The sequence below is a fragment of the Orycteropus afer genome, unplaced genomic scaffold (assembly GCF_000298275.1).
Source record: "Orycteropus afer afer isolate SDZICR_OR568_19922 unplaced genomic scaffold, OryAfe1.0 scaffold00014, whole genome shotgun sequence".
NCBI classification, from domain to species: Eukaryota; Metazoa; Chordata; class Mammalia; order Tubulidentata; family Orycteropodidae; genus Orycteropus; species Orycteropus afer.
In genome coordinates this window covers 922,640-947,095 of record NW_006921601.1, presented here as the reverse complement: position 1 = coordinate 947,095, position 24,456 = coordinate 922,640, and the positions used below count along the sequence as shown (strand labels likewise).

The 24,456-nt window shown below is 37.7% G+C and overlaps 1 protein-coding gene across 1 annotated transcript; it reads right to left on the bottom strand.

Moving 5' to 3' along the window:
- Positions 1 to 10,469: 10,469 nt before the first annotated feature.
- LOC103208481 (olfactory receptor 52N4) lies at positions 10,470 to 11,435 on the bottom strand. The gene has a single exon (XM_007954194.1). It carries the CDS (start codon positions 11,433 to 11,435, stop codon positions 10,470 to 10,472), a length of 966 nt encoding a protein of 321 aa, XP_007952385.1.
- Between the last annotated feature and the right edge of the window lie 13,021 nt (positions 11,436 to 24,456).

Genomic DNA, 24,456 nt, shown 5'->3' with positions numbered 1-24,456 from the left:
TGCGGGATCGGGCAGTGTTTCGTTCTGCTGTGCATGGGGTCGCTATGAGTCGGAAACGACTCGACGGCACTTAACAACAACAACAACACACATATATAATATAATATATTCATGTATATATAAATATTTAATTTTCATTTAAAATGTATAAGGTAGCTTATTGGGAGCTCTGGGAGCATAATGCCTAAAGCACTTGACTGCTAACCAGAAAGCTGGTCAAACCCACCAGCCACTCCTCGGAAGGAAGGTTGGGCAATCTACTTCCGTAGTGCTACTGCCTGGGCAACCCAAGGAGGGGTCGCTATGAGTCGGGTCTGACTCGATGGCACATAACAACAACAACAACAAGGTAGCTTATTACACCATTATTTTAGTGTGAAAACTGCTATACAGAAATGCTAACAACCCAGCTAAAGCCAAGCAACTACAAAAGAGAGAAATATACACTGTGAATGTCAGTATTTAACTTTCCCTGTTATTGTTAGTGGCCATGGAGTTGGTTCCAACTCATAGTGACCCTACATACAACAGGATGAAACACTGCCTGGTCCTGCACCATCCTCATAATCGGTTAGCAGCCGAATGCTTAACTACTGCTCCACCAGGGCTCCTTGAGGTAAAAATTACAGCCTAGAAAACCCAATGGGCCGTTCTATTGACATGAGGTCATTACGAGTTGAAAATAACCTGACAGCACCCAACAACAACAACAATGTCACAGGTTCAATCATAGATGTTGTGCCTACATTATTATAAATCAAAAAAACATAGATTCAATCTTCATAGGCTTGTAATCAATTATCATTATGTTATGATCTTTTTGATCATGTTTTTATTATGATGTCTAATTTAAATGTTAATAACGATACAGATCTTGATATGCAGATGACACAACTTTGCTTGCTGAAAGTGAAGAGGATTTGAAGTGCATACCAATAAAAATCAAAGACTTTTCAAATTGTTACAGCCTTCAGTATGGATTACACTTTAACAGACAATAAAAATCCTTACAACTGGACCAATAAAACATACCTTGATAAATGAAGAAAAGGTTGAAATTGTCTAGGATTTCATTTTACTTGGATCCAAAATCAACACTTATGGAAGCAGTAGTCAAGAAATCAAATTATATTTTTCTCTAGAAAAATCTCCTACAAGAGTCCTGTTTAAAGAGTTAAAAAGCAAACATGTCACTTTGAGTACTTAGATGCAACTGACCTAAGCCATGGTATTTTCATTCACCTCATTTCATGCAAAAGCTGAACAATGAATAAGGAAGATCAAAGAATAGTTGATGCATTTGAATCATGGTGTTGGGAAGAATATTGAATGTACCATGTACTTCCAGACAAATGAACAAATCTGTCCTGGAAGAAGTACAGCCAGAATGCTGTTTGGCTATAAAGATGGTGAGACTTTGCCTCACATATTTTGTACATGTTTTCAGAAGAACCAGTCCCTAGAGAAGGAGACCTTGGTTGGTGAAATCGAGAGCCACTGAAAAAGAGGAAGATCCTCAACGAGATGGATTGACACAGTGGCTGCAACAATGGGCTCAAACATAGTAAGTATTGTGAGGATGGGGCAGGACTGGGCAGTGTTTCATTCTATTGTATATAGGGTCCCTATGAGTCAGTGCCAACTCCACAGCACCTGAGGACAACAATCTTTTATAGATACAGCTAATTTATTACTAAGAGGGCCTTATTGCATACATTAAGTTTAGATTCCAACTGAATATGTTGAAAAATGCTCAAAGATGCAAGTTTATAATAAAATAATATGGTATTAATTGTAAATTATGTTAGATTTTTTTTTTCTAAAACAACTTTGAAATTATTTCAATACATTATAATTTAATTTCACCTGCAAGAAAAAATGACTAATATTATATTGTGATATGAACAAGGATAATGGAATAGTAATATCAACATGCAATATCACCTTTTATAGAGCTCAACTTCATATTATATGTTGCCTATGTGCATCTTCAAACCCCACATGCAATAAATTTGTTTTCTCACTGCAACTCTTAAGCTTTAAGATCCATCTTCTTCTCTCCATATGACTATCGATTACTCTGGGTAGGTGTTGCTATCTAGAATGGATAAAACACATGTAATTCTTTCTAGAAATTAACCAAGAAAAATTATATCTAATTTTGAGGAGCAAGTGGAGGGCAGGTAAACAGTAAGAGTAATCTGACCATTGGTCTCATGATCAAGAGCTATTCCCTAGCTATTTTTGTTTTCCCTTGTCATGGACTTGACTTATACCTGACTTCCATCACTATGCAACTAATGATTCCTATTTGGTTAGGAAAATAACAAATATTCCTCATCAACATGATAAATTACACTGATTATAATCTGAGAAAGAAATAAACATTTGCTAAGAAAACCCAACCTCACAGGATATTTCTATCTTCAAGCTGAGTGGATGAAACCAAATCTGTATGATTGGAAATATCATAAGCAATTCCTATACATTCAAAGTTTCTCTTTACTCTGTATTACAACCTAAAAAAATAAAATCCTGTCCCTAGTGCTCTTTTGTATGTTCTTTAATACCTGAGTTTCCAGATAGCAAAATAGTGAGCTGGATACAATATGGTCCAGTGTCCAGAGCCTTGTTAAAAAAAAAAAAAATCACAATCCTAGGATAAATACTCATGCACAATCATCAAACTCTAATATCTTTGATCTCTGTACTACGGACCTGGACATTTAAAGAGAAATGTTTGTTATATATCCCACAAGACATTGCAGAGCATTAGAGACACAGCAACTGGTGTGGGAATGAAGCTAACCTCTATGGAAAAGAGTGAGAGGCTTCCAATTTACTGTCCAGATGATGATACAGAAATTACCAAATGACGGATCTCCTATGTGTATTTACCTCTGTGTGTGTGAGAGAGAGAGAGCATGTATATACTGCGAAAGATTAGAATAAATGTATAAAAATGAGCTATTTTAAATGAAGGCTAATGATTTTAATATTTATTGCAGATTTTCTTTCTGTGTAAGGCCCTGTGGGAAACAAGTTGACTTAAGTAGAGGATGTTGCAACCTTCTCAAACCCATTCATTTCTTCTTTTATGTGTATATGTTTTACATGTCTCTGCTTAAATAACATAATTGAGTACTTCGTTCTTTCCAAGAAAGTTTAGGAGTAACATAAAAAGCATCAGATAACATGGTCCCCAATTTTTAAGGAGTGTAATTTCAAGTGAGGTAGATGATGACTGATGTTGTTTGATTCATTTTTATAATTTCTGTTTCCTTGTTGAGAATCCCTATTTAATAAGTCATGGACATCATGTTTAAATTTTATTGTTTAAACATTACTTCCTTTAATAATTGTGACCTATTTATAAATAGCTGCTTTAGATCTTTTGTCAGATAAATGTATTATTTAGGCTAAGAGTTACTTTCTATTGACTGATTTTTTTTCCCTTACATATAAGATATCTTTTAGGAGTATAGACATATCTTTAAATTTTGTTGAAAAATATTTTGTAGGAATTTTTTCTGAAGACCTTTACTCATTTGCTCTTTTAGTAATAAATTATACTTAATCTGTCCTCCCTGTGGTGTGCAGTCTCTGGTGTTTAAGTTCAATATTTTTATTCATATTATTTTTCAGCCTTCTTGCTAAAGATAGTGCTACTGTCTGCATAGATCAGTGGTCCACCAATGACTTGGACAGAGGTTGTGTTCCAACATAAGGCATCTGTTCTGCTTACCTAATGCCACTCTGACAAGAATATATACCACAAATGGAATGACCTTAACAAACAGGAATTTATTCTTACAATTTGGAGGCTTTAAGTCCAAGTTTAAAGTGCCATGCTCTGGGGGCTGGGTGAAAGCCCCTCAGCCTTGGGCTTCAGCTCTGCCTCCAGCTCCCAGCCCACTGAAGCTAGAGGCTTTTCTTCACCCAGACAGCTGTTGGCTGCTGAGGCTGAGAAACCCAAGGTTGACAAATAAAATGGCACAGTTCCAATGTTACCAAACCACATGGCAGGCCATTAATTTAAGTCCATTGTAAGTTCCAAGGTCAGTAGAGCATGGCAGGCTGCTCAACAATGACAGGGCTACATGCAGGGTCCAAGCATGCCGTAAGTTCGAGACTCTCCCCCAAGCCTTTTCCTAATATACAGGAAGCAGACCACAACCCAAAGGAGGTCCTGCTTGTGGTAGATCCCATCATGGAGTTGATTGTCAGTCTCATTATGGGAAATAACTACCACCAGCTGCCCAGGCACTCAACCAGGCCCTGTCAAGTTAACACACAAATTGAACTACCACAATTCCACCCCTTGTCAACTTGGCACCTGTACAGATCTTCAGTGGTTGGCATCTGTACAGATCTCCTCAGTGGGTGGCTCCAGTCCCCTAGTTCTTCTAAGTGGCGACCTCACCCCCTTGGCCTGGCAGCCCCATTCCTCTCCCTCTTGGGCATGGCAGCCCTGCCCCTTCACTCTTGGGCAGTGGCTATGGCTCCATCCCACTGGCTCACATGAACAAGCAGCCCACACTCCAGAACCAAGTTGGTGAAGGCCTGGTTCTTTGAAACCTAGGGGGCTGTGGTCATTCCACCCCCAAAGCCATGGTCCTACACTTTCAGGCTGAGGCATCTCTGCTTCCATTTCCTTGGTCTCTGCTTCTGCCAATTAATACCCCAGGGCAACCCACTCTGCCAGGAATCTTCTTGCCCCAAAGGATATTTAGCTCTCTTCCTTCATGGGCCGATCATCCTGCTATTCCATTTCATGCCATTCTTCTCTACCAATTAACACTCAAAGGCAACCCACTCTGCCAGAAAGCCATCTACCCAATGGCACCCAGCTTTCTCCTCCATGGGCTGGTAAGCCTGTTGCTGTTTAATGCTGTTCTCTGGGGTCTGCTACTGCTGTCTCTCATGCTGGTCTCTTGGTTATGCTTCTGCTGTCTCTCATGCCATATGCTGGGGTCTCTCTGCCAGGTTCTTGGGTCAAGGACACACTCCACCCCTGTTTCCACATTTTAAGTATCTGTCAGAGCAACACCCCGCTCTCTCAGTACCATATTCTGTTTTGGTTACCTAATGCTGCCCTGACAAGAACATATACCACAAATGTAATGGCCTTAACAAACAGGAGTTTATTCTTACAATTTGGAGGCTTTAAGTCCAAGTTCAAAGTACCAGGCTCTGGGTGAAAGCCTCTCAGCCTTGGGCTTCAGCTCTGCCTCCAGCTCCCAGCCCACTTAAACTAGAGGCTTTTCTTCACCCAGACAGCTGTTGGCTGCTGAGGCTGAGAAGCCCAAGATTGACAAATGACACAGTCCCGATGTTAGCAAATCACACGGCAGGCCATTAATTTAAGTCCATTGTAAGTCCCAAGGTCGACAGAACACAGCAGGCTGCTGAACAATGAATGACATGGCTACCTGCAGGGTCCAAGCATGCCATAAGCTAGAAACTATCCCCAAGGCTTCTCCTTATATACGGGAAGCAGACCACATCCCAACGGCAGCTACTCAGCTGCTTGTGGTAGATCCCATCATGGAGTTGATTGTCAGTCTCATTATGGGGAATAACTACCACCACCTGCCCAGCCACTCAACCAGGCCCAGCCAAGTTGACACACAAAGTCGACTACCACAGTATCTATCTTCTACTGATGAATCTGATATGGGTTGGAGAGCTCATTCCAAGTTCAGCCAGGTCCCCAGTCTGCATGGGCTTTTATATTCTTCTGGGTCTTCTTGGAGATCCTCTGTACATGCACATAATTTCCAGTTAGCTAGATCTGTGTGGAGATCTTAACTAGCCCTTTTATGCCTTACTCTTATGCAATGTTGTTGTTGTTGTTAGGTGCCGTCAAGTCATGTCTGACTCATAGTGACCCTGTGCACAGCAGAACAAAACACCACCCAGTCCCATGCCAGCTCCATGATCCTTGCTATACTTTATCCCATCATCACAGACACTGTGTCAATCCATCTTGTTGAGGGCCTTCCCCTCTTTCATCAACTGTCCACCTTACCCAGAATGACATCCCTCTCCAGGGAATGGTTCCTTCTGACAACATGACCAAAGTAGGTGAGATGAAGTCTGGCCATTCTTGCTTCCAAGGAGCATACCGGCTGCACTTCCTCCAGGACAGATCTGTTAGTTCTTTTAGCAGTCCACGGTACTTTCAGCATTCTTTGCCAGCACCACAATGCAAAAGCATCAATTCTTTGGTCTTCCTTATTCATTGTCCAGCTCTCACACGCATACCAGGTGATTGAAAATATCATGGCTTGTGTCAGGCACACCTTAATCCTCAAGGAGACATCCTTGCTCCTCAGTGCTCGAAAGAGGTCCCTTGCAGCCAACTTGCCCAGTGCTATAAGTTGTCTAATGTCCTGACTGCTGCTTCCATTGGCATCAATTGTAGAACCAAGCAATATGAAGTCTTTGACAATTTCAGTATTTTCTCCATTTATCATGATGCTGGGAGCTCTGGTAGCGTAGTGCCTAAGGCACTTGACTGCTAACCAGAAGGCTGGCAGTTCAAACCCACCAGCCACTCCTCGGAAGAAAGATGGGGCAATCTACTTCTGTAGTGATATTGCCTCGGAAACCCAAGGAGGGGTCGCTATGAGTCAGGTCTGACTCCACGGCACATAACAACAACAACAATAACATCATGATGCTGGTTATAGGTCCAGTTGTGAGGATATCAATCTTTAAGCATTCCGTTTCATTTTTGACAACTTCCAGTTTTCCTAGCTTAATAGTTTGTACATTACATGTTCTGATTATTAATGGATGTCTTCAGCTGTTTCTCCTCAATTTGAGTTGTGTCACATCAGCAAATGTAGGTCTCAAAAGCTTTACTTTATCCCTATCAGTAAGGTTGGTTCTGCTTTGATGATCCAGCATTTTCCCAGTCCTATTTTGAGAGCCTTCAAACCTAAGTGGCTCATCGTCCTGCGCTATATCAGACAGTGTTTCTGGGCTATTCATGTCGTTGCCTAGTAATGTAACAGACAGTGTTTCTCTGCTCTTGATAAGGTTTTCCCTGGCATACTCTTTGAGAAGTGGATGGCCTCTTCTTTCTTCCTAGTCTGTCTCAATCTGCCAGCCACACCAAAACCTGTGCACCACGTGCAACCCAACTGGCATTTGAAACACTGGTGGCACAGCCTCAAGCCTCACAGCAACATGCTCCCAGAACATGACAAACCGACAGACAAGTTTGTTTCCCTTGGCTGTTTGAATACTCTCCACCCTCCCCTTACCATGATCCCTGTCACTTGCTCACTCTGTCCTGCACACCCTGGCTTTCCTTTCCTTTCCCCTCTGCTTTTCCTGCCACTTGGGCTTGGGGCCTGGGTCCCTCCCCTTACCTGGATGCCTCTGCTGATTGCTTAATAGCTATTATTTATAAGCAGTTATTATGTTCCAAAGGGGGAAAAAAAGATACACAGAGAAAACCAGCAGCTTTCTTACATTTACTTACATAAAGATCCTACAAGAAAGATATATTATTCTTATTTCCATCAGGAAACTGATGGTTAGTGAAACATGCATTTCAACGCAATCTCTCTGATTTACACCCACTATATTTTATGTTAAAGCTATGTTAACAAAGCAAAAGATCTAATTAATTGTAGTAAGAGGCATATTACTCATTAGGTAATTCATGCAAAGGTTTATTGTAGTGTTAGAAGTCAAAAGCTTTGTTGTACTATTATTATAAGAGTTGGTGTAAAGTAGAAATAACCCTAATTGTGGATCCAAGAGATAAATATTTTCAGTTAAAATTTTATATCTCCAAATTATATATTTTGAAACAAGTGATATAAATTAGTTAAAAGTAATAAATAAACCCAAACCAAACTCACTGCCATGGAGTAGGTTTCTACTCATAGAGACCACTTCTTGGGCTTCCTAGGAAGTATCAGCAGAAGTAGTAGATTGCCCAATCTTCCTTCCGAGAAGTGAGTGTTGGGTTGGAACCACCAGCCTTCTGGTTAGCAATTAAATACCTAAAGCACTATGCCACCAGAGCTCCCATATTGACAGAGAGCTTCCAGAAATGCAAGCTGGATTCAGAAAAGGACATGGAACAAGGGATATCTTAGCTGTTGTTAGATGGATCTTGGCTCAAAACAAAGAATACTAGAAAGATGTCTATTTATGTTTTATTGATTGTATGGATCATAACAAATTACGGATAACATTGAGAAGAGTGGGAATTCCAGAACACTTGATTGTACTCATGAAGAACCTATACATAGATCAAAAGGCTGTTGTTCAAACAGAACGTGGGGATACTGCATGTTTTAAAATCAAGAAGGGAGTATGTCATGGTTGTATCCTTTCACCATACTTACTTAATTTTTATGCTGAGCAAATAATCCGAGAAGCTGGATTATATGAAGAACATGGCATCAGGATTGGAGGAAGACTCATTAACAACCTACAACATGCAGATGACACAACTTTGCTTGATGAAAGTGAGGATGACTTGAGGCACTTACTGATGAAGATTAAAGACTCCACTCAAGGGTAAGTTTCAGAGTCTCTTCTGACATCCGTTTTGGTCTTTTCTTCCTTTCTTGTCTTTTTTAATGACTTCATGCTTTCTTCATAGATGATGTTCTTGATGCCATAACACAATTCCTCTGGGTTTTGGTCATTGACATTCACTGCATCAAATATGTTCTTTAGATGGTCTCTAAATTCAGGAGGGATATATTGAAGGTCATATTTTGGTTCTTGTAGACTTGTTTTAATAGTCTTCAACTTCAACTTGAACATGCATACGAGCAATGGATTGTCTGTTCGACAGTCAGCTCCTGGCCTTGTTTTGGCTGAAGATATTGAGTTTCTCCATCACTCCTTTCCACAGATGTAGTCAATCTGATTCCAGTGTACTCCATCTGGAGAAGTCCACTTATACAGCCACCATTTATGTTGTTGAAAAAAGGTATTTTCAATGAATAAGTTGTTGGTCTTGAAATATTCTATCATGCGATCTCCAGTGTTATATCTATCACCAAGGCCATATTTTCCAACTATCAGTAGCTCCTCTTTGTTTCTAACTTTTGCATTCCGGTCACCAATGATAATCAATGCATCTTGATTGCACTCTCAATCAATCTCAGACTGCAGAAGTTGGTAGAAACCTTCAATTTCCTCATATTTTGCTTTGGTGGTTGGTGCACAGATTTGAATAATAGTAGTATTAACTGGTCTTCCTTTTAGGCATATAGTGTCACTGACAACATTGTACTTCAGGGCAGATCTTGAAACAGTCTTTGTGACAATTAATGCCACACCATTCCTTTTCAATTTGTCATTCCCAGCATAGTAGATCATATGGTTTTCTGATTTAAAATGGCCCAAAACCGTCCATTTCAGCTCACTAATGCCTATAACATCGATCTTTATGTGTTCCATTTCATTTCCAGTTTTCCTAGATTTATACTTCATACATTCCATGTTCCAATTATCAATGAATGTTTGCAGCTATTTCTACTCATTTTGAATTGTGCCATGTCAGCCAATGGAGGGCCTGAGAGCTTTACTCCATTCGTATCATTAAGGTCATTTCTACTCTGAGGAGTCATGTCTTCTCCAGTCATATTTTGAGTGATTCCGATCTGATAGGCTCATCTTCTGGTACTATCGGACAATGTTTCAGGGCTATTGATTAAGTTTTTCAGTAATATATCAGACAGTGTTTCACTGCTATTTATAAGGTGTTCACTGGCCAATTGTTTGAAAAGTGGATGGCCTCTTCCTACTTCTGAGTCTGCCTTAGTCTAGAAGATCCACTGAAACCTGTCCACCATGGGTAACCCTGCTGGCATTTTGCAACACCAATGGCATAGCCTCCAGCCTCACAGCAACATGGAAGCCACCACAGGATGACATACTGACAGAATTATTCATCTCCCTTACTTGTCCCAATTGCTCTGTTTACTTCTTCACCTGTCCCTTACTTGCCTGGGGGCCCAGCCTTAAAAAAAGCCACTCCAGAAGGCCTGAGCTGCCACACACCCTCCTACCTGTCCAGGGCCCTGGCATTATAACACATATTTAGTAGACGAAATTAACAACTTATGATAAATCTACAAATTACAATCATTAATTGGAAAAAAAAAAAGACTAGAACATAATAATCAAACCCCAAATCATTTCCATCAACCTTATTCATTTTTTTAATGGAAAATTGACCCATTATGTTGTTTTAAATGAAAATTTGGTTAATGACAGCAGTTCTTCACTGGGGCAAGGAGATGACAAACTCATAGTGTATTGGGCTTTTCAGTAATGTTAAGATTCTCAAAATACTTATTGGGAATGCTCTATTTAACACACTCTCTTGCCATGGCCAATAATACTACCAGAAATGTTTTCTCAGCTCCTGCCTAAACAGACAGGAGTAATCCTTCAGTCTCTTCCTATACCTTGCAAATATGTACTCATATGCTGTGGGACTTGGTGTCCTTAAAACCTGATAGAATCTGTAGAACACAGTCTCGTATCTGCTTGGTTTTCACCCCATAGACAACAGGGTTCATAGTGGGTGGCAGAAGCAGATAAATATTGGCCACAATAATGTGGCAAGATGGGGGAATTGTGTGGCCCCCAAAACGGTGGGAAAAGAAAGAGAAGAAAGCTGGACTGTAGGAGAAAACAATGGCACAGATGTGGGCAGTGCAGGTGCTAAAGGCCTTCTGTCGAGCATCTGCCGATGAGAGGCTGACCACTGCCCGGAGGATCATGGTATAGGAGATTGTGATGCACAAGATGTCAAAACCCCCAATTAGGAGAGCAACCATCAGACCATAGATGGCATTGATCTTGACATTTCCACAGGATAATTTGGCCACAGACATGTGGTCACAGTAGGTATGAAGAATTATGTTGCCTTTGCAATAGGGTAGTCGCTTGGTGAGGAAAGTAAAGGGAATGACAAATATAACACCTCTCAGAAAGGTGGCAAGCCCAACCTTTGCAATTACAGGATTAGTGAGGATTGTTGAGTAATGCAGGGGGTAGCAAATGGCCACATAGCGGTCTAGGGCCATAAGCATGAGCACCCCAGACTCCATCCCTGTAAAGGTGTGGACGAAGAACATCTGGACCAGGCATTCATCAAAGCCAATTTCCTTGACATGGAACCAGAAAATGATGAGGACCTTAGGGATTGTACTAGAGCACATGACAAGGTCTGTTAGGGAAAGCATTGCCAAGAAGTAGTACATAGGCCTGTGTAAAGAGTCTTCATAATGGATAAGATAGAGGAGTCCACAATTGCCTAACATAGCCACAACATACATAGAGCAGAATGGGAAGGAAATCCAGATGTGCATGTCCTCCAGTCCTGGGACTCCATTCAGAATGAATGAGGCTGGTGTGAAGTCAGTTTGGTTCAATATTAACATGATCAGGCTTTTATGATCATTAAATAGCTTAAAATGTATGTGTTTTCCTAGAATGAGAAAAGAAGATAAAGTAGAGATATAATCATTGCCTCTACCCCCTTCCCATTTTTAATTCCATAATATACTTTAATGATCAAACAAGTATTTTTTGAGTGGCATCAAATAAGTTTTATGCTTATGTGGTATTATTTATTAACTCATCAATCATTCAAGACATTTTTATTGATCACATGCTATGTCCCAGTTCTCATGACAGACCCAATAGAAATGATGATGCATTTTTATTCTTATTCATGTTTGACAACTGTATTTATTTTTGCTTACTGTATCCAGGATTTGCTGTAAACATTTTGGAAATATCATTTCTTTTTAATGGACCTGTGAATCTCAAAATCCAGTGTAAGGATCTTGATTCAGTTATCTCACTTTTAAAGATGTGCCATCTTTGCCCTTCTTCCATCTTGGTATATATGCATTTGTCAGATTGTTTAAAATTTCTCCTTAGAATAAGCTCTTAGTCTTGATTGGAAAGTAAATAATAAAAATATAACAAGTATACCGAGGGTTAAGTATAAATTCTATGATGTTTGGAAAACATATCAAACAGTGTGGAAGTCAGAGCCCTCTTTCTCATGGCATAATGGTGGAAGAAGAAAAGAAAAACAAATGAATTTCATGATATGTAGTCTCACTGCCCACCTGGTAAGCAAAATGAGAATCAGTAGGAGACAGGAATTGAAGCTGATTGCAAGTTAAGTCCCTGAGTGGCAGAAAAAGTTGTGCTTCAGTTGGTGTATTGAACTCACTCAGCAGTACCATAGAAAATAAAAGCCTAGTCAACTGCTTCTGTAAGGATTGTTGCCAAGAAAACCCTGGGGAGCACAGTTCTACTCTGTAACTTACGAGGTTGCCCTGAGGCAGAATTGACTCCATGGCAAAATTCATGGTACTACTGTTATCATTTAGCTGGCAGGCTCCAAGCCAACATAAAAAGTATGTAAGCTTTTTACTTACTAAGATGAATGGAACTCTTTATGGCCGGATTTCACAAACATTCCAATTGCCTTTCATTAACTACCTTCCCTAATAATTACTAGAGATAGAAAATGATGTATCATATTTTCCATAGAAACATTGTCAAGTGATGGAAGAAATGCCACCAATTTTTTAAGTAGAACATCTGATTCCTAGAACTAATTTTGTGAACTCATTAAAACTGTCCCAGACTTTTTGACCTCTCAATTTCTCTAAGAAATCTCTAAGTTAAAAATTGTGTCATTTCCTTACAACTCAAATTACCCATCCTTTTTTTATATATGGATAAAATACAGAATATTACAGAGTCCAGAAGCCAAGTTCTGAGACACACAGTCAGATGCCTAATTTGTGATAAAGGAAATACTGCAGATTATAGAGAAACACTGAAATTATTGATAAAAATTTTGGTAATTATTGCTGGGTCAACTAGATGTGCATGTGGGGAAACATCTTGACCTCTAAGTCATATTATATGTAAGATAAATTCCAGAAAAATATTAGAGTCTAAAAGTGAAAGGCAAAACATACATACTCTGATATTTGGAGTAGACAGTGATTTCAAAAAGCACATAAAAAGTACTAACTATAAAGAAAACACAGATTGAATTAAATTAAAATTTTTAGTGAAAATACACTGTAAAAAGAATGAAAAAGTAAACCAGAGTGACCTGTTGCTGTGGAGTCAATTCCAACTCACGGCAACCCCATGTGTATCTGAGTAGAACTATGATAGGGTTTTCATTGGCTGATTTCCCAATGGTCTTTCTTTTGGGACAACCCTGGGTGGACTTGATCCTTTCAAATTTAGGTTAGCAGTCAAAGACATTCACAATTTGTTCTACTCAAAGGCTCTAAGTCACAGAATAGAAAATAAATATTCACAATGCATATCTCCAACAAAAAATATACCCAGTGTATATAAATCACTCATCGAACATCAATAAGAATATAATAAGAGAAAAGGGTTTAAAAACATGCTCCACAAAAAAGGAATAAAAATGCCAATAAGCTTAAATAGATCTTGACTTTGTCCGTACCAGGGAAATAAATGCAAATTGATTTTTTCATGGCACAAAACTACATACCAAACAAAGTAGTTAAAATGAAAAAGACCAAAAATATCAAAGACATGTTGTTGTTGTTATTTGCCGTGGAGTCGGCCCCGACTCGTAGCGACCCCTCCTTGGATTTCCGAGGCAGTATCGCTATGGAAGTAGGATTGCCCAACCTTCCTTCCGAGGAGTGGCATAGAGGACAAAAACAACTAGAGTTTTTATACACTACTGGTGGGAGTGTAAACAGAAACAACTATATTTGTCATATCTTGTATCAATGAACATATTCATAACCAACAGTTTCATTTCCAAAAAATATATATGTACATTCACCAGAAAACATAGATTAGAATGATTATTGAAGCATTTCGACTATTTTCAACAGTCTAAAACAGGAAAGTACCTAAATTCCCATCATATTAGAAATTGGTAAATACATTCTGGCAACTTCCCACAACAGAATTTGATGTAACTAAGAGGATAAACAATCCACAACTAATTGCATTGCTATGGATGAATCTCATAAACATAATATTATTTTGTAAAAATGTAATGTTTGATTCCATTTTTATAAAATACAGAAATGGGTCAAACTACTCTGTGCTATAAGAAACAGAACAGTGGCTTCTCCACTAGGGAGAGAGTGATAACTGAAGGAAGCATGATGTAAAGGTGTCCTGTGGGGTGATGGAATTATTCTCCTCCTTGATCTACTTGTGGAGTGTATGGGTTTCAGGCTGTAAGAATTCACAAAATACACATTTTGTATGTATATTATAATTTATTTTAAAATAATAATAGTAGTTGTATTTCTGAGAAAACTGAATGAGGTAACATATGAAACACCCTACCATATTTTAAATGCTCAATATCCATATTTTTATTTTCTTCTCTGGTGAAAGCCATTTTGGCAATGCTTACAAAATAATTCAGTAGAAAGTAATTAAATGCCACCAGAGGAATGCTCTCCTGTGTCCCATCAGAAGAAATAGTCAACCTTTCATCCAATATAAAATAGACTATCTTAACATCATTATCTGATAGGGAATAGAGTTCCATGAAAACTGTATTTTAGAAAGTGACATCAAAGGAAAACAAATCTGATTTATCAAGTGACACTTTGGGAAATGTTGAGCAACACGGGTTGAACATATTAAAAACTATGCCCTTCAAGAATTCTTCTCATGTCATCACCAAATCTTAGAGTTACATAGGGTCCCACACAAGCACCAGTGGACCTGACCTAGTAAACCAGGAAAAACCGCTATGAGGAAAAGACAAATGCTCTTAAACCTGGAGCCGAGTCAGAATTCTGACAGATCAGAACGGGAGGAACAGCATTCCGTCTTGTGGCTTGCTGCTGTTTGTTATTTCATACTCACATCTCAGTGATGTTCTTGGTTGTGTGATGAGTGGTCCTCTATCTTTTCACTGGTCTGAGTCACTCCCCTTTACCTCCTCCCCATCAAATATAGCTAATTCCTTCTCATTATTATTTCTTCCAGCAACTCCTTCTTGCAGGAAGATTAAACTGTCTCCTAGATGTGATCGTGACTCATCCCCTAAATCGTCTTAAAATATGGTAACCACAAAGAGCTAGGTTTATAGATAAATAATCTATTTGCTGAAATAATTAACCTCTTTTATTATATTTACCTCATGGTACTATGAAAACTCATATTTGTGAATCCTCCACGATTCAATGAAGTCATTGATTTTAAGGACAATTTATATTTATATTTATACTCCCAATGTCTCTAGTGAAGCACTTGCTTGCTACATAAAAGATAATAAACGTTTTTTAATAAATGGATGAATTAATCAAATTTTGTACATGACTTTCAGAATTATTAAATTGAAATTTAAGTGTTATTACTTGGAAAGCATTGAAGAACTAACTAAAAGAAAAAATGCAGACTATCTTCAAGATTGATAGGAAAAATAACTTTAAAAAATATAGAAACAAAGATAATACAAATAAAGTAGGAAAAAATTAAGATGACACAAACAGAACAAATGCATTAATTTTGTAGAGAAAGATCAATTATTTAAAGTACTCATTAAATTAGGCATAATTTTAATTAATTTTTAAAAATCTTATATATAGTACAAAAGAATAAAATCTATAAGTGGGGTTAAAAAGTATATATACACAAAATAATTAGGTAAACATAAAGAGTATCAAAAAATTGAGAAGTACATATATTAACTCCAGACAAAGAGAATTCAAAGCCTAGCCATTTAGGTCAAGATCTTTTTTGGAAAATTGTACAATTAGAGCTGAACATACAAATTGTCTAATTTCCAAGTTTGATATGGTTTCTCAAATAATGAAAAACAACCCAAATCATGAAAAACACTGAAATTCACTTTCTCACTTAGTTACTACAGAGTGGAGGTTTTAAAATGAGGACTGCAAACTTTGAAATCACTTGGTAGCTGATAGCTGACATTCAATTTTCTACTAAAGGGAAATGGTTTGTTCATAATGTTACATTTTAGCTTTAGAATTTCAATTTCAAAAGTGTATTAATTTTCATTTTGGATAAAAGCATAAAGTATGGTATTTTCACTATGAAAAATAATTTTTTTCTTGAAGATCTAAACCTCCATCAAGTTTCTGTCTTTCAGACTTGCCAAATTCATAATTTAAGTGTGCAGTGAACATTACATTTTTGGTTGCTTTTACATATGTCATTAACAGAAACATAAATTTAGAAATATATATGTTTATGTGCGAGTCTCTCTCTCTCTCTCTCTCTATATATATAGATATATATATATATACACACACACACAAACACACACACAATTATAGTTAATACATTGGATCCATTGCTTACCAGTCAATTCTGACATATTTATATTTCTTTCAGTGATTTGTGACAAGTTAGTAAAATTGAGTCGAATAGGATCACTGTTCTTTTTTAACTATTTCTTCTTTTAATACATTGAATCATTTCTTGTAACACAGATGTTCAATTGTCTGTTTTGGTCTATACATTACATTATAAATCACAGTACAGAGTGCAGGTTTACACCTTCTCTTGGAGACATGCATGGACAATATTAGTCTAGTATCTTGTTTCTGCAGAGAAAAAATGTCTACTTTGGGTAGAAACAAAGGTATACTGGTTTTTTAATGCGAGTACACCTCCATATTTCTATGATGTTTCACCATATATCTGTGTGTTGGAATCTGGTAATCAAATTAAGAGAAGCACAATCAAAACTCTATTGCCATTGAATTGATTCCAACTCAGTGATCCTATAGGACAGACTAAAACTTTCCTATAGGGTTGGCAGTGCTATATATCTTACAGAAGAAGACTGCCTCATCTTTCCCCATGGAGTGGCTGGTGGGTTTGAACTACCAACCTTTTGGTTAGCAGCTGAGCGCTTAACCACTGGCTACCAGAGCTCCATCCTTGGACATGTTGTTGTTGTTGTTTGCCATCGAGTTGGCCCCGACTCCTAGCGACCCCTCCTTGGGTTTCCGAGGCAGTTATCACTACGGAAGTAGGATTGCCCAAACTTCCTTCCGAGAAGTGACTGGTGGGTTTGAACCGCCAGCCTCCTGGTTAGCAGTCAAGTGCCTTAGGCACTATGCTACCAGAGCTCCTTGGACATAGATACCCTTAATTTGAAAAGGAAGAAATATTTTTCAGGTATTAAATGTGCAGTATTCTGAATAATATATTTTTAAAATACTAGATACACATCCTATTTATAGATTCATATTTTCTTTTTCTGATTATAGTTTTAGCACTGAAAGTCCCTTCATTATTACACCATTTAAGGACCACCTTCAATACATTTGCAAGGAACCCAAAGATCTAAGTTACAAATCAAAATGTTAACCACAAATATAAGTGATTTTCTTTATCAAAACACATTTAAATTGATTTCAATACATTATTATTTGATTTTTCCTGCAAGGAAAATTGATTTATGCTATGCTAGGGTGTGGGTAAGAGCTCTGGTAGCATAGTGCCTAAGGCATTTGACTACTAACCAGAAGGCTGGCAGTTCAAACCCACCAGCCCCTCGTCGGAAGAAGGGTTGGGAAAACTACTTCCATAGTGCTACTGTCTTGGAAACCCAAGGAGGGGTCGCTATGAATCAGGTATGACTCAACGGCACATAACAGCAACAACAATAGGGTGTGGGTGGGATTTCTGGAATAGTAATATTGAAACATGACTATAACCATTTATAAAAGATAGCTTTGATATCATCTTTTATCTATCCTCGTTTTTTAACCTTCTAGCCCATAAATGTTTCTCTCCAGACCATCATCAGTCCTTTAGAGTCATGCTCTTCTCCTCATGTGAAAATTGTTTGCTCCTTATAGGTGTTGCCACTCAAGATGGAAGATATATAATAATAATTGAGTTTTTCTAGAAATGGACCAAGAAAAATTAGACCTTCATTTTTAGAACTAAAGAGAGGGCATGTAATCATCAAGAGTAACCGATTGGTCTCATGATCAAGAATTATTCTCTAGCTGGTCACCCATTTTCACTGGTCATGAGGGTGATTCACATCTAGCTTCCAACACTATTGAAATAAGTATTCCTATTTTGTTGGAGAAATAACAAATATTCCCAATCATCATGATAAATTACACTAAATTGTAATCTGCAAGCTAGGGAAATAAATAATTTTCACAGAAACCCAACCTCACACGACACTCTATCTTCAAAATAGGTGGATAGAATCAAACTTGGATTTCTGAGAATATCATAGGCAATTCATATATATTCTAAGTCTCTCACCACTTTATCTTAATTCCCATAAATAAATAAATCTAGTCACTAGACTCTTTTGTATGTCCTTTAATACCTTAGTTTCTGGGTAGCAAAACACTAGGATGAATGCAATATGGTCCAGTGTCCAGGGCCTTGGTTAAAAGAAGTCATCACAATCTTAGGATCAACGCACAGTTGCAACTCTCAAGCTCTAAATTCATTTATCTATGTGCTATTGACTTGAGTCTTTAAAGGAAAATGGTTGTTATACATCCCAAGGGAACATTTCAGAGCATCAGAGACACAACTGCTAGTGTGAGAGTCAAGCTAACCTCTATGGAAGGAGGAAAAGAATGAGAACTTTCCACATTTAATGCCAAGATGATGACACAAAAACATAATTTCATATATGTGTAACTATGTGTGGGTATTTCTATATTAGCATGTGTTCATAGGGGATGAAAATGAACACAAAGTGTTTTTAATTTAAAGTATGATTTTAATATTTATTATATTTTTTTTTCTTTCCCACTATCCTGTGGAGATAGGTTGAGAACTTTTAAGTAGAGAAAGTTTCTTTCATTTCCATATTATTTATTTGTTTATTCTTTTATTCATTTATTGTTTCTTAGTACAGGATATAATGATCTTTTGCTAGCAATCATATTTTATTTTTTGGTATTTGTTAACTGCCTTCAGTCAATATTCATGGTGTCAATACAACATAGTAAAAACCAGCCAACTCCATTATTCTTCCAGTCATTGTTTCCCTATATCTTTCATTTGCCTGAAATTATCACACTAGTTAGGTTATGTTCCTCCACAAGAGCATTGCCTCACAACACCATTGGTGAAATCTGTAGCAACTGGACTGAAACCCAATATAGTGTCTAACTGTGCCCTCTCATTCCACTCAGGATAGGATTCTTCTTGACAGCTTCGATATGAGTGATCAGTCTCAAACCTTCTCTTACCAACTGTTTTCTTAGACCACTCCACGTCCATTATCACCTGTGTTGTTTCTAGTCTTCCGAGAAATAGATGTCAAGATGGGATTAGACATTCAATAGATTTATTGGGGAAACACTTGAGAAGTATAGCATAAGGAAGTAGAAGAGAAGTGGAGAGCCTTTAGACCACAATGCAGTTCTAACACCTGGGAAATGATAGAAAGAAGGAAAAGTTGCATAGAGAAACATCACCCTCAATATAACTCCAAGGAAGTCTCAGCCACACCAGTGGAGAGTCCCGAGGCAAAGGTTGTCCATTACAAGAGTCCTGCTTCTTTCAGGAATACCCAAAGTACAGCTTCCTTGTTGTGCTCAGTCACTGTCAGGAATCAGGTGAGGGTAGTGTGGCCTTGATGTGAATGCCATAGCACACCCAAAGATGCAGCAACCAGAGTCTGTCAATCAACTATGATACTCACCTCAGACACCCATAAAGGGACATGTGAGAGTCACATGTCCATGACCATCACATTAGTTCTGTAGAAACTCAGACTGAAGAATATTTTGCAAAATAACCAGCATATAATCTTAAAAAGAAATGTTGTTGTTGTTGTTAAGTGCTGTTGAATTGTTTCCAACTCATAGCGACCCCATGCACAGCAGAACGAAACACTGCCCGATCCCGCACCAGCCCCACAATCCCTGCTATACTTGAGCCCATCATCACAGCCACCATGTCAATCCATTTCGTTGAAGGCCTCCCCCTCTTTTGTTGACCTTCCACCCTATCAAGCATGACATCCTTCTCCAGGGAATGGTCCCTTCTTACAATGGAAAATGAGGAAATACCATATTAAAGTACAATAAAGAGATATGGCCACAATACACAATGTTTTACCATGGATTTGATGTCAAACCTATAAATAATTGCTATTAAGGTAATTATATCTCTGTATACAGAAAAAAATTGAGTATGGATTTTTTATTAGATTGTAGTAGAACAACAATATTTCCCTGATATTAATTACTGCTTTGTGGATTTGTAAATCAACGACGTTATTATTAGAAAAAATACATTGAAATATTTAGGTATAAACAGATGCATTATCTCCAACTTAATCTAAAATGGTTCAGAAAAAATATTAAATACTTATACATACATGCAAATGTAAACAATTGAATCTTTGTAAAGAGTTTATAGAGTTTGTTTTACTAGTTTTGCAACTTTTCTGTAAGCTTTAAATTATACCAGAATAATATTTTACTTTAAATTTTATTACCAATGTATACCAATTGTGGGATGACATCAAGAATATCAACCATGAAGAAAGCAAAAGGTGATTAGAAAGACAGGAAAAGACAAGGAAAAAAAAAAAAGACCAACATGGATATCAGATGAGACTCTGAAACTTGTCTTTGAATGAAGAATAGCTAAAGCAAAGGGAAGAAATGACAAGATAAAAGAGCTGAATAGGAGATTTCAAAGAGCAGTTCAAGAAGACAAAGTCAATTATTATAATGAAATGTGCAAAGACCTGGAGTTAGAAAACCAAAAGGGAAGAACATGCTCAGCATTTCTCAAGATGAAAGAACTGAAGAAAAAATTCAAACCTTGAGTTGCAATATTGAAAGATTCTATGGACACAATAGGAGCTCTGGTGGTATACTGCCTATATGACTGCTAACCAGAAGGCTGGAGGTTCAAACCCACCAGCCACTCCTCAGAAGGAAGTTTAGGGAATCTACTTCCATAGTGATAATCGCCTTGGAAACCCAAGGAGGGGTCGCTATGAATCGGATCCAACTCAACAGCAGTGTGTATGAGCAGAATATTGAATGATGCAGGAAATATCAAAAGAAGATGTAAATAATACACAGAGTCACTATACTAAAAGGATTAGTCTAAGTTCATCCATTTCAGGAGGTGGCATATGATCAAGAACCAATGGTATTGAAGGAAGAATTTGAAGCTGCACTGAAGGAAATGGCAAAGAACAAGGCTCCAGGAATTGACGGAATACCCATTGAGATGTTTCAACAAACGGATGCCACACTGTAGGCACTCACTTGCCTATGCCAAGAAATTTGGAAGACAACTACCTGGCTAACTGACTGGAAGAGATCTATATTTGTACCCATTCCAAAGAAAGATGATCTCACAGAATGTGGAAATTATCGAACAATATCATTAATATCACACACAAGTAAAATCTTGCTGAAGAGAACTCAACAATGGCTGCAAAAATATATTAACAAAACTTCCAGAAATACAAGCTGGATTCAGAAGAGGGCATAGAATGAGGGATAACTTTGCTGTTGTCAGATGGATATTGGCTAAAATCAAAGAATATCAGTAAGATGATTACTTGTGTTTTATTGACTATGCAAAAGCATTTGACTCTTGGATCATAACAAATTATGGGTAACAGTGAGAAGAATGGGAATTCTAGAACACTTGATTGTGCTCATCAGGAATGTGTACAGACCAGGAGGCTGTTGTTCAAACAGAACAAGGTGATACTGCATGGTTTAAAATTAAGAAGGGAGTGTGTTAGGCTTGTATCCTTTCACCATACTTATTCAATCTGCAAATTGAGCAAATAACCCAAGATGCTGGATTATATGAAGAAGAAGATGGCATCAGGATTGGAGGAAGTCTCATTAAAAATCTGCCATGCACAGAAAATACAACTTTGCTTGCTGAAAGTGAAGATGATTTGAAGCACTTACTGATGAAGATTGAAGACTTCAATCTGCAGTATGGATTACATCTCAACATAAAGAAAATTAAAATCCTCACAACTGGACCAATAAGCAGCATCACAATAAATGAAGAAAAGAATGTGGTTGTTAAAGATTTCATATTACGTGGCTCCTCAATTAACACCAGTGGAAGCAGCAGTCAAGACATCAGAATATATATTGCATTGGGCAAATCTGTTACAAAAGATCTCCTTAAAGAGCTGAAGAGCCAAGATGTCTCCTTGAAGACTAAGGTGCACCTAACGCAACCCATGGCATTTTCAACCACCTTATATGCATGTGAGAGCTGGCCAGTGAATGAAGAAGAATGAAGAGTTGATGTTTTTGAGTTGTGGTGTTGGTGAATAATACTGAAAGTATCATGGACTGCCAAATGAATTAACAAATCTGTCCTGGAAGAAGTGCAGCCAGAATGCTCTTTGGAAGCAAGAATGGCAAGACTTCATCTCTCCTACTTTGGTCATGTTGTCAGAAGGGACCATTCCCTGGAGAGGGATATCATGGTTGGTAAAGTGGAGGGTCAATGAAAAAGAGGAAGGCCCTTAATGAGATGGAGTGACACAGGGCCTGCAACGATGGGCTCAGGTACGCAAAGGATTGTGAGGCTGGCACAGGACAGGGCAGTGTTTCATTCAGTTGTACACAGTGTTGCTATGAGTAGCAGTCAACTCGATGGCACATAACAACAACAACAATACCAGGCAGTAAATGCATTAATATATTGTTATTTTTGAAAATTTTATAATATTTGTGCATATTGTCTGCTTTTAAAGTTGTATTATGAGTTCTTTGTTCATTCAAAGTAAGTATTTATTTTATAGTTTACTTTGCTTCATTTTTCTTAAAGAAAGCCCTTAAAATTCCTTGTGTTTCAGGTTCCAGAAATCTTGGCTCTATACCTGGCCACATGCATAGTGAAGTAAAAAAAAAAATGACCCACGTGAGGAGAGAAAATTTATGCCAATTCTCTGTTTCTCTCTCTCTCTCACTTGCATGCACGTGCACACACACACACACACACAAATAAAGACCATGCAGCTTAAAGAGACAAGAAAAACGTACTTTCTTATGGAATTCAAAATTCCTGAGAGGAAATGAGCTTCCTGAAATTGGAAATGTCTTTAAATTCATATATTAAATATGCACCTTTGGCTGATGTTTGTTTAAGTGGAATTATATGGCTTAAAATCAGAAGAATTCTCTTGACTTCCAGACTCCAGACTATATGTGGATATGATATCTGCTCTGTACATTATATCCGTAATGAACATTTCTATTCCTTTTGCTTTTCTGATAGCATATATTAGTTTATTTTAGAAATCCAGGTTGGTACTCCCTACCTTTTTTCTTCATTTCCTTTCTACTTCTAAATTCTCATTAAGTAGGTCTTTGTATAAGTTGCTGACATTTTCAATTCTGCTACACTGTAATGTGTATATAATCTCTACTGGAATAACAAATTTTTTGTTTCATTACACTTCCCCCTTATCACCAGAAACCAAAACCAAATTCACTGCTGTCAAGTCAATTCTGACTCATAGAGACCCCTCCTTGGGTTTCTGAGGTAGTACCTCGTAGAAGTAGATTACCCAGTCTTTCTTCTGAGGATTGGCTGTGGGTTTGAACAGCCAGCCTTCTGGTTACCAGTCAAATGCTTTAGGCTCTACACCACCAGAGCTCCCTTATCACAGTCATTCTTATTTAATAGAAACACTATCCTATTGTAATTTTATTGAAAATATCAGCCATATGCTTTTTTAATTTATTTATTTCTTCTACTTCCTAAAGTACATAGTTATTAAAGAAAATAGTTTTATGAGTACATAAGACTTTGAATTTTTTCTCTTTGTCAATCTTGAAATGAAAATAGATCAATTCAAGCTTGTATGGTAGGCAGGCTAATGAAAAAGATCCTTCGCATCATTTTCATGACCCCTGGGGACTGATGGAACTCAACTTTTATATCTAACTGGAGGGTGAGTGGCAATCCTCAATGTGTAACAGAGTAACTAACACCTGGTAAGCCTACATCCCACAGAATTTTCATTGTACAAAAGATTATCCTAAAACATTGCAGCTAGTCAATGACACACTGCGAGCATGGGACAATGGAAACCAGACTATTTCAGAGTAAGATACATGTCCATGATAGACAAAGTCTTATTTCTGTTTTTCATCGTTTTGTGTTTTGTTTTGTTTTTTTGATCATGAATATGAGAAGACAATTTTCAGGGGGAAGTTGTTCACTGGGGTAAAATTCTGTGTCTGTCCCCTGCCTTACAAATTTATTTTTATCGTTGTTGTTCATTTAAAGATCTCCCCCACCTGCTCAGTGTGCCTACATCCTCATGTGGCTATTATAGTAGTAAAGTTGTAGTAAAGGTGATTATTCAAAGCCTAAACCGAGCCCATCAACAGAAGAATGGATAAACAAACTATGATATATACACACAATGGAATACTA

Bases quoted from the DNA above. Each gene is read 5' to 3' on its own strand.
- LOC103208481 (XM_007954194.1), bottom strand. From the start codon at position 11,435: ATGTTAATATTGAACCAAACTGACTTCACACCAGCCTCATTCATTCTG.